Raw genomic sequence first — 19542 nt, forward strand, 5'->3', positions numbered from 1 at the left:
ATGATTTCTAACATAGGTCAGTCACTTGACAAATCAATAGATTAATAATTACTAAAAAATAATGATTTGAACAGATTATGATACATACATACATTACATAATAACAATATACCATTTCTATTTTGTGTACATCACACAGTAGCAGTTGTAAAAACAAGATCACCCATAACCAGTAGTATTAAATAGCTCTAACTGATAGTCGTGGTTTTCCCACTTCCTGAAATCTTCCGGGAGTGATATCTTAAGCTTGAATACGGAAGTCAATAAACATGACGGAAGCAGTTCTAAGGAAATCATAAGGAGTTTAATATTCCAGCTGTATATAGTTAAAACAATTGACTTCCTGTTGAATTTAATTGTTGCGTCTTACATCCTTCCATTGTACAAGTTAGGGAAAGGTCCAAAAACCCCAGAGTCATTGTAACATGTGAAGATACTTAAGAACAATTGATACGTAATTAGTTTCTTTTATATATTACCACACTGATCAGTGATATAGTCTATTATATGTACTGTATGACATTGTACGTTCCTTCCTATCTTTATCAACAACAGCTTGCTTGCTGTTTTCTACGGAAGTCGTAAAGGTAATCCAGATTAAAATGCTAAATGCTCATTTATATTAATGATTGGTGTTAAGCACAAAATTATTCATTTTATCTTTTATGGTTTAAAAGAAGCCGAGTCCCTATTTTCATCTATACATGATGGACGTCTTTTTTTCTTAAATATGGCCATCTTATTGCCAACTCGATTTCCCATTCTGGAGTTTAATTCTAATATTTACTTTTCTTTTACTGTAAAGATCAGATTGAAGAGCAGCAGAGAATGTTTTTTCGGCAATCAAATTTACCAATATAAACATTCGGGTGAATCTCTTGAAATAAGGTCAACATTATTGAAGTGTCACTGTTTAGATCCATGGCGTTAAGCAGCTATACATGCCAAGGAAATGGTTGTAGCCAGGCTCTGGTAAGAGGGTTCAGATACCAAGTATTAGGTTTGTCCGAATCATAAAAAAAGAACCTGTCTATGGGCCTTGATGCCGTGGTGAGGAACTTTTAAATTTGAGTGAACGTGCATGACTTTCATGTACACACAGACTGTTACTCATCAACAGATTATGAACGTTTAGATTAAGTGGACATTTACGTTGACGTACCAGTGAATATATGATGTAAAGACCTTGGGATCTGACATGGTAATCTCTAGTAGCTTTCACGGAACTAGCTTTCCACTGTTGGGCCGGTGGTAGTACACAGGCTTAGGCCAGGCTATGTGTGTGTGTGTATCTTTAGGCCTAGCCTTTTCTGAATGAAGGCTGGTGTCCTAAGCCCTTTTCACATCAAATTGCGGGAATATTGCAGTAAGAAGGTCTACACCCATTCGGTTTTCTGTGTCAGTGAAAGGCGCAAAAAAATGGAGATGACAAACATTCCTAGCTAAAGTAGTACTAGAAGGTACGGTACTTCAATTCTAGAACTACTAAGTTGGTCTTTAAGCCATAATCAGTAGCTCAAACGAGGATTTCGTCCCAACCTCTTGGATCTACATTTTGAAAGATGATATTGTGAAATGATATATATCATATCAAAAGTTAACCATGACATATTTGGAAAATGCTATTATACTTTCTCTGTGAATAGTCTAGTATATTGTGAACACTTATCCAAAATTTTAAATTTAAAAAATAAGTATTTTCTATGTGAGGAAAACAGAAAAATTACAATTATTTAGTTGTAATTGCACTTTTTTAAGACACAATATCTTCATAAATAATTGACATACCCTATTTATATTTTTTCCCACTATTTAAGAGGGTTTTCAAAGTTTTGATTTGTCAGCTTAGGGAGTTTGAAAATGAAAATGCAAAAACTGAGATAATTTTTTAAAATTTTTTAGTCGTTTTTTAAGCAGTTATATCTTGATAATCAACTTTCACTATGTATTTATATTTATGCAATGGGTATCCTAGTGGGTTAGTGACACACAAGTGAAGTTTCAACGCAACGATTGTAACTTACATTTTTTTTGTTTTTATTTAGTGCCAATTTTGTGTGAACTCGACTCAAACCACACAAAGCTGCCTGCATAAATACTATCCCTTTTCTGTTCAACTACCCAAGAGGGTTTATAAACAACTTTTTTAGCTTAATGATTTTTTCATGCTGCTGCTTTAGCCCGCTACGTCCCAAGAGGATGACTCATTTATAAGCAAGCAGCAGTTATAGTACTAGAGGTTGACATTTTTGCTAATTTGTAAACTTGACTATAATTTATAGGTCCCAGCTGTTGGACCCAAAAAACGTCTGGGAAAAGAGAATCTATGTGGGCTCACGGTTGAACGATTTTGGATTCTCGCCCTTTGATTGGTCAATTGACTATGGTTGCATGCCTATACAGGTTGAGGTCACAGCACACAGGTATTTAATCTCTACAGTCATGGAAGAAAATATGAAAGAAAATTATCAGAATCAAATTCTTCAATGAACACATGATGTAATTTCGACAGTTTGAAAAAGAAAATTGATCGTGCAAATAATGTTTACGATTTCACATATTTTTTTATATAACATATTTCTATGGTAACAAAAAACATATTTTTAATAAAAATTTTGATTGAAAATGTTGTATTTCTATTATACAATTAAATGGTGAAAAAATGGGCAAAAAATGGGCATGATGTGATTTATAATTAAATAGCTATGTTAGATTTTGTGTATTTTTGGGATTAACCAATATATTTTTATTTTGTTACACGTTTCCATGGTAACAAAAACATATTTTCTATAAATGTTTAAAAATTGTGTATTTATAGTATACAATTAACTAGTGAAAAAATTGGCATAATGTAATTCATAATTAAAGAACTATCTTTGATTTGTATGTATTTTTGCGATAAAAGGACATCTTTTTAATAATTAATCATTTAATATATCTGATAAAAGAACAATGAATAATTTTTAAATGTCGAGCAGCGTTTTTTGTAAGAAATATTTCTTGTTTATATAGGAAGATGTATCAGCTGAGAATTTACTAATTTTATAGATAATTTTTATGTTTTATTTGTTTTTGAGGAGTAGGCATTTCTTAGAAAGTGACTTGCCATAATAACAATAATATTTATATTCATGCAATGGGTATTCTAGTAGGCTAGTGACACCCTAGTATTGTCAACACAAAAATAAATGATTATGCAATAATTACTTATTTATTGTAAATTAAATTTTAAGTAGCAAATATATTTTTAAGTAGTAATAATTACTATGTAAACTAATATCTGTATATACAGTATATACATACTAAGTGGTAGGTAGGCATGTCACACCAAAATTGGTCTGGCGGACCAGTTTTGGCTGCCAAAATCGATCCGGAGGACCATCTATGGCTGCCAAAACCTATCCGGCCAGACCAATTTTGGTGGCCAAAACTGCAGGTCCGGCCTGGATAAAATCAGTCCAGGCAGTAAGACTGTTTTTGGCAGCCAAATATGATTTGGTCTTACAAATATATGATGCGCAAAATTAGTCATAAGGTATATATCATTAAAAAATGCCATGATTAGTCATTATATTGAAAATTACGGGGTTTTATTTGTTTAATATTATAAATTAAGCCTATTTTTTAATTATCATTAATATTAGTAGCAACTCATCAATATTAGTACTAATTTATAGGCTTTTGTGTACAACAATATAGGCCTATCTATGTCTGTTTTTAATCCATTTTGTTCTTTTGTTTGTTTTGTCTTCGTTTCGCCATGATGTTAAAAACTGAATTTATTACTGATTTATGGTTAGTCAATCAATAAATCAATTTAATACAATTATTATAAAACAATTATACCAATATTGATTAGGCCGAGAAAGAAAAAAAGGCCTCAATCGTAAAATACAATCTATCTGGCAATATCAGTGTCCCATACCAGTTCATGTGAATGTGTGGCAGGCTGAAATCCGACAATATAACTTGCTTATATATCATGCGATATTTTTCTGGCCATAAACAACTTTAACAATATCGTAGGCCTAGTAATTTAATTATAATCGACATAAGAAAAACCCGAATCTATTTTGCCAGTGGTGGACTGCGTTTGGCCACAAATTTAGAGCCAAAACTGGTCCGGTCTGACCGATTTTGGCCCCGGACCATATTTGCCGTGACAGGTACAAATAAATATTGTGCTGTTGGAATAAAATATGATCAACAGAGATTCAGCAACATTTGCAGTAAGTATTTTACATTCAGCCAGTTGATGGTGGTGAAGTTCATGAAAAATTTCTTTGGAAAATTGTTTTGAAGCTGGTATCATTTCTGTAACAAATAATCAAGAATATAATCTAATTTATCGATTACTTACTATTTTAGTTATACTCCATATTATGTAATTACAATGAATCTTTGGCTTTATATTTAAAAATTAGTTCAGATTTGTGGTAAACCATACACAGAAATGTTGAAACATTCTCAACTTTACTTACTCTACCACACACTTTACATATACTATAGTGTTTATTGACAATGCAACCTGGTGGTGTATAAAAACATTTTTAAATCATATTTCTTGCTTTCATTACTATTTGTGGCATATGCAAGCGAAATCAGACTTAATTGGCATGTGAAGATTTGTAGAGACAGCCGAAACAATAAAAGGCTGAAAAATTATTTTACAGAATATCTGAAACAGTATTTATTTACATATTGGTGTTTTTCTATTTTGAGACAAATAAATGCATATATTTTAACATTTTGTGTGGTATGTTGGTTTAAAAAAATGGTGTAAATTATGTATGATTTACATAAAACCTATAATGTTTTATGCTTAAATTGAAAGTGTTCCAGTGGGTTGTTTTTTATGTTTTGCATAATAGTAATAGAGCAATAGTTAATTAACGAAAGATGCTAAGTTTCATTGAAATAACAATTAGAATACCCTTTTGCTGAGGCGTAAACTTAAACGCTTAGAGGTTTCACAACATTAGGTGCTATATAAATCCCTCGAATCCCGCAAGGGTTCGAGGCCGACTCGCTCCTAGTTCTGGTGGTGGAACAAGTCTTCTCGGATAAGGACTATAAACCGTAGGTCCAGTGTACACAGTTATAACCTGTGTGTACTTTAAAGAAACCCAGTTCATTATTCGAAAAAGAGTAGGGGGTTACCCCGGTGAACTGGTTCACACAATAGCCCCTGTATCAGGGGGATTACCACCTATCTGATAGGACAGTGATTAATTCACTATTGGTAATCCTTGGCCACATTGCCTAAAGACATAAAATAAAAAAAAATAAAATTATTAAATGCCCTGTTTATTTTTGTGTACATTTCCTTTTACGTAACTTTAAAAGCATTTTTCTCAAAACACAACAGCCAAAACTTTAGACTGTAATATCTCTGGAAGTAGATATGGTATCAAGATATTTTTGTTTAGCATATTCAATTTTGGATTATGTAGTTTCAGTGTTTGTGAAAATCTCAATTTTGAAAATTCTGACTGATTTTTAACGTTCATTACTACTTTTACTACTATTGTACATAATTATAACAAAACATAAAGCATTTCTCATCTCTACATTGAAAAAAGATCCAAAACTTACCAAAAGCATTGAACGTGTTTAGCATTTTTGTGTCTCCTTTCCACTAGACATTTAAACCTAGACATAAATTGAATTGAAAAGATACAGTTGAAATTGAAAGAAAATAAATTATTTTAAATTAAAATTACCGTAACTATTATAAATGAAAATAATACTGTCCTGATGCGTGGGATGTATGAATACTAGTCCTCTGACCAGGTCAGTCAGTATAAGGAAAGCCTGCTAAACCAGGCCAGACCATGTTAATTATGGCATAATTCAATAATAATTCAATTCAATAAACTTTATTGTCAAACTCATGAATGGCTTGAAACTTTGGCTGAAAGTACACACATTAAAATTGTCTAAAAACATTGTCAAACAGTAAAAAAAGAATAAAATCACATAAAACTGAGAACAAGATGTCATATAAAAAGTTAAAAGAGGGCACAAAAAATACAAATTGAGTTAAAAATACAGCTAAGATACTTATTGCGTTTATCTTTTCCACATTACATTAAAATGCCTCATAGCAGATGGGAGAAAGGATTTACGTAGGCGTTCAGTGTTCCAGCGAGGATGCAATGCGCCCAGACCGGCTTAACGTAATGTACTGGTTAAGGGGGTGGCTAACATCTGACATAATAACTTTAAGTTTATTTGTAAGTGCGTTGTTAACAACTTCATCTGATTTCTTAATATCGTTTCCTATTATCAGATTCCAGATTTACTTATTCTTTGTACTTTTTCCATGCATTGCTGGTTTAAATTGTTGAACCAAACTATTGCATTAAAAGTTAAAACAGATGAAATAACAGATTCATAAAATAAAGTCAAGATCCTATTGCACACATGAAATTTCTTAAATCTTCTCAAAAAGTACAGTCGTTTATAACAAGTTGTGGTAACTAACTTAGTGTTTTCCTTCCAATTAAGTTTATCATCGATTACTGTGCCTAGATACTAACAACTTCCACTTCATCGTTTAATATACATAGCTTATCATGTGTTTTGATACCTTTTCTAAAAATCAATGATCATTTCTTTAGTCTTGTTAACATTTAATTTTAAATACCGTAGTTATTTGAACACCAAGTAGAAAAATAACTGACATTATCAAAATATGACTTAGGGTCATCATGTTTTATCAGGCCAACTAGTTCGGTGTCATCAGCATATTTCACAGTAAAGCATTTGGTTAAAACTAGATCATCTGAATATTTAAAATCATTAGTATATAAAGAAAATAAAATAGGAGATAAAACACAACCTTTCTGAAATATTATCATTAAAACAGATGAATTGTTCCCTAACTTTTAAGAAATCATTGATCCATAAAATAGTAGCTGGACATTCATTTTCTCCATGCGTTTCAAAAAATTGTATTATTAATATTAATAATGAGTTTGCTCAAAATTTACTAAAATTATGCTATCCTCACCTTGCCCCAACCAAATCATCGTGTGGTGTATATTAAAATAAAGTACCAAAATCAAACAGTAATTTCTCAAAATTGTCCACATGTTGATGTTGTTATTTATAAAATTATTCTTCTAAATATGTAAAGAAATTGTAGATCCATGACATCGGAACGAGATGAAACGTTAGAATTTACTGCTCATGGCCTACTTGGACCTAGGCTTACATTACAGCCTCTTCCTCCCTACTTGGACCCAGGCTTACATTACAGCCTCTTCCTCCCTACTTGGACCCAGGCTTACATTACAGCCTCTTCCTCCCTACTTGGACCCAGGCTTACATTACAGCCTCTTCCTCCCTACTTGGACCCAGGCTTACATTACAGCCTCTTCCTCCCTACTTGGACCCAGGCTTACATTACAGCCTCTTCCTCCCTACTTGGACCCAGGCTTACATTACAGCCTCTTCCTCCCTACTTGGACCCAGGCTTACATTACAGCATCTTCCTCCCTACTTGGACCCAGGCTTACATTACAGCCTCTTCCTCCCTACTTGGACCCAGGCTTACATTACAGCCTCTTCCTCCCTACTTGGACCCAGGCTTACATTACAGCCTCTTGGCCTACTTGGACCCAGGCTTACATTACAGCATCTTGGCCTACTTGGACCCAGGCTTACATTACAGCCTCTTCCTCCCTACTTGGACCCAGGCTTACATTACAGCATCTTCCTCCCTACTTGGACCCAGGCTTACATTACAGCATCTTCCTCCCTACTTGGACCCAGGCTTACATTACAGCATCTTGGCCTACTTGGACCCAGGCTTACATTACAGCATCTTCCTCTTTGGACCAAATTATTGTATTAATATCATGGCCGTATTTTTTTTTATTACAACAAACTAATCTACACAAATGTCGATATAATCTAGTAATAATAGTAATAAAATGTCCCGAATTTGACCTTTGTTTGTAATGCTTCATAAGGCTTATAACTGTGACGGTAATAATACCGAAATGTTACTAGGTCCAAAGACGGTCTAACAGAAGCCAGCATTCAGGGATTTTTACCCTTTCACACATAAACTGGCGTTCACGAATTACCGCAATATTACCGTCTTGCAGCTCTGTATGAAAGGGGCTCTAGTGATAAAACCCAGGCCACAACCTGTAGTATTAAACTCTTTATTTATAATAACCAATAAAAATTGATAATTCACAGTTTGTAAATATATAAATTTAACTGAAATTCACTTTTCAATAATCTCAGAAAATCATCGCGAGATCAACTTGCGCATACACGTCACGTATCATAAAATGACTTACTAAGGTAGCAGTCAACATAGAATTGCTCCATTGTCTTTTGCTTTATTGTCTTTTTTATGTCATTCCACACGTCGTCGTTTTGATTTTTTTTTTCCAGACGGAGTTTTGTCTTAATATTAGTAAAAATATTAATATTTTTGCACATGGCATTTTATACGTGTATTACTTGAGTTTGGATAATCCGTCTAGGGAAACACGCACAAGTCACGTGGTTTGACACCAAGAATTCTTGGTGCATACGATTATCCAGTTGACTAGTTTCAGCCGCATGCCATTGGCTACTCACTCGTACGCAGTTTTAATATTCATATTTCAGAATTTCAAAGACTCAACAACTAAGATGATGCACATGCGCTATATTACGTTTAGACAATATGTTTCTGAAGGCTAGAAATGATTTTATATGCCTAGTAGTCTGGTAAACATTTGATGGGATTTTTCCCAAGAACATGAAAACTCGTCTTGATATGATCATAGAGATATCTCTATGATATGATAGGGCTAGCTTAAACTCTGCAAATCAAACATTGAATGGATCATTATTATGCGGAGATAATTTGATTTAATTCCCACCCAGACCCTGTCCTCCTGTTCTGTGTGGTGGTAGCTCTGTTGTGTGTCGGTGGTGGTATGTACCTTATTGGCGTTTTATTTGGCAGGTCATACGTACGAATTGAGTAGGCCTACGAAGGAGGCCTAGGCCAGAACTAAACAATTAATAAACAAAACAACTTGGAAACACGATTTTATATTTTAACAGTTGTTCAGTCTCGATCGTACATTCAGCACTGTACATACTTGATCTTTTTCATTTTGAAACAAAATGATCATTGGTATTATTTACATACCGCCCGCCCCATATAGCCAAATACAGTATGATAACCTACGTCACTCTTATCGGATGTTTGCGGTCTGCAAATCGTTTTCTATACGTGTTTCACAAGTCTGTATTTTCAGACAAAAAATTTAAATAAAAACAAATAAATAAAAAAAAAAGACAATGAATACAGACTTAGGGCAAGTCTAAGTTAAAAAGTTTGTTGTGCCACGACTACAAGACTTGCTGCCTGAACAATTTCAAGTGTATTGGACTCTTGAATAATGAATAGATTTGGACAATTACGCCCGTATTCTTAAACCGGACTTTAGTCGTAGTTCGAAGTTCGACTTGAAAAAGTCGTAGTTCGAGCTATTACTTCAAATTCGATTAAAAAACGAAGTAGTCGAAGTTTGCAGTTCGACTTATGAAGTCGAGCTTTTAGTCGAGTTGCACACGTCTGGGTAACAAAGGCTATACATTGGCCAATGACAAGAGAGTATTTGAGGAGCAGACGAAATTTTGCGCATTGATATCACTTTCCATTTTCTTACAACACTTTTTACGCATCAGGACTATACAAGAAAAATAATTTTAATCGTTAATTATTAGAACAAGATCAGTATTAATTTAACAGTGAAGTACTTTTGATTAACAACAAACAAAATCTTCAAAATATATTTAGGAACCATGGCGGTACGGTAACTTTTATATTTTCTAGGCCACAAACAAAATATGATCGCGACGAACCACGCACTTCATAGCGTGACAAGAAAGCGCTAGGCCCCCTAAACATTCCATCGCGTGGTGAATTTTCGCATCTGCCATTGTCGCTATGGCGTGACGTAGTTGAAGTCGGACTTGCGCGAAGAAAATTATGTAATTTGTATACAGTTGTAAATAAAGATGACTTTCATTATTATAACATATACCAATGTATATTTAATTAAGCTAATATAAAAATAGATATTTCATTCTTCAATATCTGGCCAATATAACAACTCAATGACTGTTACGTTTTTCATAAACATCGTTTAAAAACCATTTAGTCGACCATTTAGCCTGCCCTCTCCAGGACTAAAAAAATCGATCAAAATCCGTCTCGATTTAGTCGAGGTTGGCCTGAATTAGTCGGCGATTTAGTTGAAGTTCGGTTTATGAATTAAAATGACGTCATTTTTTTAGTTTTAGCTCGAACTACGACTAAAGTCCGGTTTAAGAATACGGGCGTTAATCTTTAAAGACATTTCGAAGAGTAATTTCTATTGTTTTTTTTGTCAATTGGTTGTTTTATTTTGTCTGTATCTATTTATTGGCCTATTAAAATGTGATTTATAAATTTCTATTTTTTAAATTTGTAAATATATAAGAATTTATAATTATTAATATCATCCTTTGAATGTTGTGCAAATTTTGTAGTAATTTTTAGTTTAAATGAATTATACATACATATTTTTGGCCTATAAAAATAATGTGATTTATAAGTCTCTATTTTTTAAATTTGTATTGTCCCTTTGACTAATTCCAAAAAAATTAAAAATAAAAGATTTCGAAAAAAGGTGGGTCATTTTGAAGTATTATAATAGTTATTAACTATCACCAAAAATTTTTCGAAAAAAAAAAAAATTTAACTGAAATATATACGTTTTTTTGTTACAAAAATAACTTTGACTTCCAGTCAAAGTTTTCAATCAAAACATATCCCATAATGAAACGCGCTTGTTTGGCTACTCTGTATGCATAATCATAAAACTTCCTCATGATCTGTGTGAAAATACCTTCTTAACCGTGACGAGTTGTAAACAATCCTAATTTAGCAATGCATAATGCGTACTCATGGTTTGAAATCTTTGTTTACTTTCGCTCGTGGCGATTTTCCAGATGAAATGTAATCAAATTAATTTACCTGTTAATTACGTAAACTTGTTGTTTTTGGCTCGAATTTTCGACTTAAAATGAAAAACTTTAATATTACTTTGATATGGCCACTTTAAATTTAGAATATTTTGACCTTCATTTTTTTGTGTTTCAAGAGACAATACATCTTTAAGAATTTGTAATAATTAATCTCATCTTTTGATCTTTGTGCAATTTTTAGTCGCGTGGAAGCGACTCTATAGTTCACTAAGTCGGTCGGTCGGTCTGTCTGTCTGTCTGTCGGTCTGTCTGTCTGTCTGTCGGTCCGGTATCACTATGCGTTTTATGGCTTTATGACCTTATCTTGATATCAGTTTAATCTAGCTAAGTAAATTTTTCACAGAATATTCCTTATGGCCAGGAATCGATGTGGTTATGTTTTCACGGTGCGCAATAAAAAATTACGCGGTCTACGCACGATTTAACGAAATCACGTTTGTAATCATATCTTAACAACCATGAATCACAATTAAATAAAATTTGGTACTCATAAATTTCAGGGCATAAATCATCATATGGCAATACAATTACGTGCGTAGCGCATGTAACGCATGCGTACTTAGTCGCGTGGAAGCGACTCTATAGTTCACTAAGTCGGTCGGTCGGTCTGTCTGTCTGTCGGTCTGTCTGTCTGTCGGTCCAGTATCACTATGCGTTTTATGGCTTTATGACCTTATCTTGATATCAGTTTAATCTAGCTAAGTAAATTTTTCACAGAATATTCCTTATGGCCAGGAATCGATGTGGTTATGTTTTCACGGTGCGCAATAAAAAATTACGCGGTCTACGCACGATTTAACGAAATCACGTTTGTAATCATATCTTAACAACCATGAATCACAATTAAATAAAATTTGGTACTCATAAATTTCAGGGCATAAATCATCATATGGCAATACAATTACGTGCGTAGCGCATGTAACGCATGCGTACGCGCGCTTAAAATTTTCAAAATTTATTTTCGATGAAATAAGAGTACGTTTCAGGCAATTTTAAGGGTTTACAAAATTGCCATGAGTGCGCAGATTTTTGCGCGCGCACTGCGCGTTAAATGTTATTGCGCACACTTTTTGCCCGATTTCTGTTTTCTTGAATTACTTTTCAACTCGAAATTACGTTATACGAGCACGTCAAATGTGACAGGCTACGCACGTGTAAATTAAAAAAATATAAATGTTTTTAAACATTTCAACATTTTTAAACATGTTCAGTAATTTCGGTCAGTATAGTTCACTATGTCGGTCGGTCCGTCTGTCTGTCGGTCCGGTATCACTATGCATTGTAGCACGCGACTTAATGGCTGTTGGCCTTGTTCATAGTAACTTAACTTTTTGAGGACGATAAAGTTGTCAACGACTAGAAATAATGTATATATAACCAAAGACCCATTCCTACAATTTGTGACGTTTTGTAAAAATTTTTATTACTTACCAGGTCATTCCTTGTCTTAAATGTACGTTTTATGGTAAATTATGATAAAAAGAGAGAAACAATGTAGCTCGCGGTGAATGTCCTCTCATGGACGGTCTTTAGGCCTAGCCTAGCTAGGCTTAGTTTTGTAGGCCTCTGGTAAACATCGGTAATGTACGAACGTCATCATACGCTAGCTATAGGCCTAGTATAGCCTGCATTAATTGTCTTTCTGTTTTTGCCAGAATCCGTTGATACAAATTGGGGAAAACCTGGTATTAAAAGTTAGGAGTCTTCCATTTGTTTTTGCCTCACGATCGATCGAAAAGTGGGTGAATTACAGAAGAAAAACGAAAATATCAATCGGCGCGAAATGAATGTATGTTGGGATTTATAGCGGGCCCGCTAAAATTATTAGAATCAAATTATTTTTTACATTTTTAAACAGTTAAAGATGAAAAAAGTTATCTCAATAGGACCATATAGTATTTATTTTTACATTAAATGTAATTTGTGACCTTAATTAGATCTAAAATATACAGTTCAAATTACACTTAAACATGGAATTTTCAAAACTCTAAATAATATTTTAACTTCTAAATTAATTGTTTAATAAAATTACATTTTTATTGGCATTGACATGCACGTTGAAGTACCTGTCCCGCTCATGCACATTTGTCACTTTCTGAGGCGCACCCTAGATTAATAATTCACACAGCACAAAGTCCCATTTCCAGTTGATTTTCTAGTTTACAATACAAATATTTCAAAGTAAAGGAATAATCTGTGTATATAAAAATCAATGGCCATAAATAGTTCCGAATTGTATTGTTGACAATTTGTTTGTTAGAGGCCGGGAAGCGATTTTTTTTAGTACAGAAGTTGGGGGCCACTTATGTGAAAGATAGCCGAACTACTTCCTAAATATAACTAAACCTATACCCTCTAAGTAATCTCTCTCACTATAATGTAAAAAGAACTTGCTCATCGGATTTGAACTCCATACATCGACATGTAAAGTCCATAGTCTATATCCACTCGACTACACAGATGGCTCGACAGAAAACCTTTGTATTAGCAAATTGTAGTTAGCTCATTTCTTACGTCACACCTGAATATTCATGTTTATTTTGTGACGTCTCATGAGGGGTCCCCAAGTTAACACGGGCTACTGGTAGACCATAATTACAAAAGTAAGTAGCAAGTACTTAACAAATCTCCCATACAAAAAAATTGCAAAATATCAAAAACAGTGAAATAAAAATAAAATGTAAATGAATAAACTTAACAATTCGTGTTTCTACACCAATGTGTTTTTAATTTGATTTTTTATTTTATCTCTAATGTATGTATCAAATAATTAATACACCACGAAAAACACCCATAAATTGGCATTTTATACTTTCGTTATGTGTTTGTGTGCATCATCATTCACACAGCACAATTTTTCTTTAGTGTCTTTTATTCTCAGTCAAAAGTAAAGTATAAAGTTCCACTGTACTATTGCTTACATTTTTTAGCCTACCGTACTTATATTTTAAAGTGAAGGGATAGTGTATAACAAACCAATGGCTGTAAATACAGTAGTTCCGAATTTTATTTGTGATACAATTTGTTTTTATTTTAATAATTTGTCAAAGTACTTTTATCAGAGTGCGCTGTTATTATACTTGCCCATGTATATAACTACATATTAAGGCAGAAAAAGACTTATTACAAAGTAGCAAATAGGTAACAAATCTCCCAAACCAAAAAAAAATTCAAAATATTAAAACCATTGAAAAACCGTTGAAAAACACATATTATGGCAGAAAAGACAGTGCAGAGCACGGGTTACTGCTAGTTATTATTATTACTGTAATGATTAAATACAAACATTATTATGTAGCATTTGTACTAAAATGTGAATGTTCATAAAAAAATAGCATCATATGAATAAATGAAAGGCATCTGTTTCTGAATAAATTCTCACTTAAATGTTATTAAAATGAATGTAGTAACCTATATTATATTTAAATCAGTCACCAGAAATCACTTGATTTATAAAACACAAATTTTATTTAATTAATTTACTGACTTAGATCATTTATACATATTATACTACAGCAATTATTGATTATTACATTGGCATTTGCTAACATCTAGTGGTTGTACTAGTTATCCTAGATTGAACAGTTCCACTTTGAAAACACTGTGCTATGCTGTTTTGTATTCATGAATGCAACTGAAGTATAGAATGAACTATATATCTAATGCACTATATTTAATTTTATAAAAACGGCCGACTTTGTGTCTCATACTGAAGTAGACAAATGTCAAAAATCTGCTATTGCTATGGACGGGTAACCCTATGGACTGCTGCTAATTGTTACAGATTAGGTGTACCATTTTATATAATGCATTTTAACATTAAGAATGGAATAAAGTATAAACATTTTGTATAATTATATTTATAAAATATAACTTCAATTTATAAATAATGGAATAATAGAAATTATATTTAGAAACCAAAATCATTTTTTAGGGTGGGGGGGAGGGGATAGTCGGGTATTCAACAAACAGATTTCAAGGAACATACATTTTGATTAATATAATACCTAGAGTACTTTACCTTTTTAAGAATTGCTTTAGTGATAGGTATAGTGATCCAAAAGGCAATTCATACCAAGGAGAGTTACCTTTATACTGGTGTCATATCAAAGTCTACCAAGAGTGTTTAGGTTGAACATTTGACACTATTCTTTCTGGGGGGGGGGGGGGAAGCTTTATTCCACAGACTCCAACAATATCTTGATTTATTATGTTGTATTCCAAGCAAATATACCATATCATTTCCTATGATGCAATAATATACATTATGTGTCAGTAAATATGTTCCCTGACCCCTGCTACAGAAATCACCCTGGAATGGACCCTCAAATGAAGACAAATAATAAGCTTTTGCATCGGGATGGTATATGAAAGGAGACGGTAATTTATTCAAAACATTAACCTGTGCATGTGTATAATAAGCAAAGTATACACCATTCCGTTCATTATCGTGACTGTATTTGGTCATTTTAACGTTCGGACTGCAAAACCAGACAGAGAAAAATATACGTCATTTTGAACTTTTCAACAATAAAAAATGGCTTCTCAGTACAAATCGAATGTATACATGGTGGGTCTAAGTTTTATTTTATAGTCACACTCTAAGACATTACTATAAGGCCAGTTAAACTGGCTTATGAGAGACATAAACTTATTGGCAGAGTATGACATACAATGAGCCAACATGAAAAGTTAAAGATTACACAGTATTATTTAAAATAATTTCTTTATGCGTTTCAATTTTTTTTTTTTGGCAACACAGGTATCTGGAAAATTACAAAATAAAGTTCCAAATCATTGTCAACATAAAAGACAAATTACATAATGAATTGTAGTAGGGACACTTAAACAATGATACAATTTCTTTGATCAAGTGGAATATTTCCATATCTATGTATATTTCTATACCACAACCAAAACGGAAAATTAAAAGGGTATAAGCGATACCCCATCAAACACAGATTGTTAAAACGTAATCAAAATGAATATCAATAAAGTTCCATGGACACACTGACTGTTTTGATTCAGTCTGTACCTTTATTTCTCCTTTCTCCCTCTAGAGGGCAGTATCACTCCACTGTAAATTATTTGAATTAAAAATAAGTATCATGTGCATAAAACAAAGCCCTGTTAAGGTGTAGCCAACTTACCTAAATCAGAAAAAAATTGAAAATTTGCAACTGAAACATTGATTTCATGTACGGTATTATAAATGATGTCCATAAAATTGTTTGTTATTGTTCTTTCCTTTCCTCATTCAATTCAAAATCAAAGGTAAATTTGAAACTTAAAAAGGTGTAATAGTCATAACAAAATCGTTAGAGAGATATTTTGGCAATCGGGTGTTTCAGTGTGGCAGTAGTGGTAACTGTGGACTAGGTATTGGGTTGGCCATTGGTTCTGGTTGTCATCATCATAGTTACTACAGTATTTCCATTTGTTCGGTTGGATCTTTGTTATTTTTTAGACACTAGGTTTTCTTGAAAAGGGATGAATTACTTGCTACTGTGCGATGGCTATTCGACACTGTAATCATGGTACCTTGACATTTGTGACTGTATGTCTGGGTGTGGTGGTGGCTGCGCATTGATTTTTCTCTTATTAGTAATACAGTGTCACCGGCATGAAAGTGTTTTGTTTTGAAGGATTCCTTCTTTTGAGCATTTTATTTCATCTGATATTTTGACTTCTTATCACGCCATGTGGGGTTGCTCTGTAGTTTCTAAAAGCCCCATTCCCTACGTTTTTTAGATCTAATTTAAGATCACAAACTATATTTAATGTAAAAATAATACTATATGGTCCTATTGCGATAACTTTTTTCGTCTTTAAACGGTTAAAAATGTGAAAAATAAGTCGATTCTAATAATTATAGCGGCCCGCTATAAATCCCAAAATGCATTGCGCGCGGATTGATATTTTTGTTTTTCACCTGTAATTCGCCCACTTTTCGATCGATCGTGAGGCCAAAACAAATGGAAGACTCCTAACTTTTCAGCGAAAATACCGGGTTTTCCCAAATTTGTATCAACGGAGTCTGGCAAAAATAGAAAGACAATTAATGCAGCAACTATACAACGTCAGGCTAGGTATATAGCTCGCGTACGATGTTCGTACGTTACCGATGTTTACCAGCTTGGCCTACAAAACTAAGCCTAGCCTAGGCTAGGCCTAAGACCGTCCACGAGAGGTCGATCGCCGCGAGCTACTTAGGTAGTGCATTGTTTCTCACTTTTTATCATAATTTACCATAAAACGTACATTTAAGACAAGGAATGACATGGTTTAATGTTTTTAAAGTGATATATATGTATTATTTTCCAAAAAACGTCCAAAATTGCAGGGAAGGGGTCTTTAAGTATTTGTTCAGTGCTTAGTACTTGTCTCCAGGCTTAGTACTTGTCTCCAGTTTTGTTGTTCTGTGGTGGCTGTACGGTACAGCTTTATCAGGTTTAACATTATTCGTTCTATTTCACCGATTCCTGGAAACCAAACTCATGAAATGTGTTGTTTCCTTTTAATTACCCCTTGATGACCTTCATGTGCGATATCGATTACTTTTTGTCGCAATGTCTTAAGGAATTACTACTCGATGGTCGCATAGCAGTATGTTCTTATCTGTGCTAATGCTAAGTTGGTGTCCAAGTTTGTAGAGGCTGTCTTTTTCTTTCTTTGGTGTTGCTAAAGATTCATTTTGAACTTTGTGCCATTTGTTGTGTTGGGTGGCCCAGATGCATTGTTGAAAAGGGTTGTCGTTCTATTTCTTCTATAGTGACTCCGAGTGTTCTTGGAAGTGCATTTGATGTGATCAGGTCTGCTGTATTTTCTTCTCTACTGGATGTTTGAGTTGTTGGTAGTGGATGTCGTGACATGTAGTCTGCGGGATTTGTTTTTCCAGGCTGATATGTCATACTGCATTCATAATCTTGTAGTTTCATAAGCCATCGCTCTATGCATAGGGGTGATTTTGAGGATGCTTTGTTAAACATAAGTAGTGTTCGATGGTCTGTGACAACAATAAATCTGCCACCATATACTGTATGTGCAAGTGATTGCCAGGGCTTCCCGTTCAGTTTGTGAGTAGTGCTGTTCAATTGCGATCAATGATCTGCTGGCTAATGCTACTATGGCGGAAGTGTTACCATTGTGCTTAATGATCATGGCACCGAAACCTACGGGCTGGCATCTACAACCAGTTCTGTACGGACTGCCGGATGTATGTTAATTTGCAGTGTTCTGTGATTGTGTTTTTGATTTCTTGGAGGGCCTTAATGTGTGGTTCTTCCTAAGTCCATTGTGAGTTGATTTTAGTGAGCAAGCGGAGCAGGTTCGGATATAATGGCCAGTTTTGGTATGAATCGTGAGCAGTATGTAGCAAGGCCCAAGAAGCATTCTGAATTGCTTTCACTTTGTCTGGGCTTGGTGATAATCCGCCCCTTGCGGGGTTCGGGGTTAGGAGCCAGAACATTTTAGCATTATTTAATCAATGGGAGTGATCTCTGATATCATTTACCTATGAAAAATTGTAGCATTAATTTTAAATCAAATAGCAATCTCTAAGTATAAACAAGAAATATTTCTTTAAAAAAAACGCTGCTCGACATTTTAACATCATTGTTCTTTTGATTAATTTATGATTAATTATTAAAAAGATGTCCTTTAATCGCAAAAATACATACAAATCACAGATAGTTCTTTAATTATGAATCACATGCCCATTTTTTCACTAGTTAATTGTATACACAGCATTTGAAAGAAGACATGTGTACCTTTCCAACAATGTATTATTTGCCAACAAATATTAATCTACTATTTCAAAAATGGCATTTAAAAATGGTCAATTTTGAACTTCAATGTACTGTAGCCTGTTTGGGTTCGTTTACGGACACCAAGTATCCAGATAACTTGTCATCTTTTGGGGCGTTAATCATGCCTTAACGATCCTTAATGGCTTTTTTTAGTACAACCACCTGGGTTATCCGGACAAACCCCAGCCCGACAAATTTGGAGGGTTCGCTTGTCCTCAGGGGAGTTGAAGGCGACCTTGCTGGATTAAACAATGTATTTTATAAGATAATCATGCAAATCAGGTTGAAAATAAGGCCATGAGTAGCCGGATAACTAGAAGTCTGATAGGGATAATTTTGATTTAGCCTTGTCAGGAGAGACCTCAGGCATATCCAGATACTTTAAAAGGTTCATAAACACAACCTTTGTGTGTGACCTTAACCTCTAGGCATGCAACTGAATACCCTCTAGAGACAATGTGACTTCAAGGTGGTACAGTGAGAAAATTCTTCCCAGTCTGTTGATTCGCGTCAACCAATCAAAGGGCAAGAATCCAAAATCGTTCAACCGTGAGCCCTCATAGACTCTCTTTTCCCAGACGGTTTTTTGGGTCCAGCAGCTGGGACCTATAAATTATAGTCGAGTTTACAAATTCGCAAAACTGTCAGCATTAGATACTAAAGCTACCGCTATGAAACAGCT

The 19542-nt window shown here is 34.0% G+C and overlaps 1 protein-coding gene and 1 long non-coding RNA gene across 4 annotated transcripts in view; one reads left to right on the forward strand and one right to left on the reverse strand.

Moving 5' to 3' along the window:
* Positions 1-19542, reverse strand: part of LOC140063598 (RNA-binding motif, single-stranded-interacting protein 3-like) — a 199200-nt gene that overhangs the window by 146020 nt on the left and 33638 nt on the right. Inside the window, exon 2 of the mRNA XM_072110010.1 lies at positions 5596-5652. Within this exon, the coding sequence (XP_071966111.1) occupies positions 5596-5604 (9 nt within the window). The 5' untranslated portion in view covers positions 5605-5652. The remainder of the gene's footprint in view (positions 1-5595; positions 5653-19542) is intronic.
* Positions 486-19542, forward strand: part of LOC140063601 (uncharacterized) — a 56295-nt gene continuing 37238 nt past the window's right edge. For 2 of the 3 annotated variants that reach the window (XR_011847639.1, XR_011847641.1), the window contains exons 1-2: positions 486-587; positions 806-972. This is a non-coding gene — a long non-coding RNA (uncharacterized lncRNA). Of the gene's footprint in view, positions 588-805; positions 973-2282; positions 4935-19542 lie in introns of those variants that run through there. The other variant, XR_011847640.1, reaches the window with a different exon arrangement.

This window comes from Antedon mediterranea, chromosome 1, assembly GCF_964355755.1.
Source record: "Antedon mediterranea chromosome 1, ecAntMedi1.1, whole genome shotgun sequence".
Classification (NCBI taxonomy): Eukaryota; Metazoa; Echinodermata; class Crinoidea; order Comatulida; family Antedonidae; genus Antedon; species Antedon mediterranea.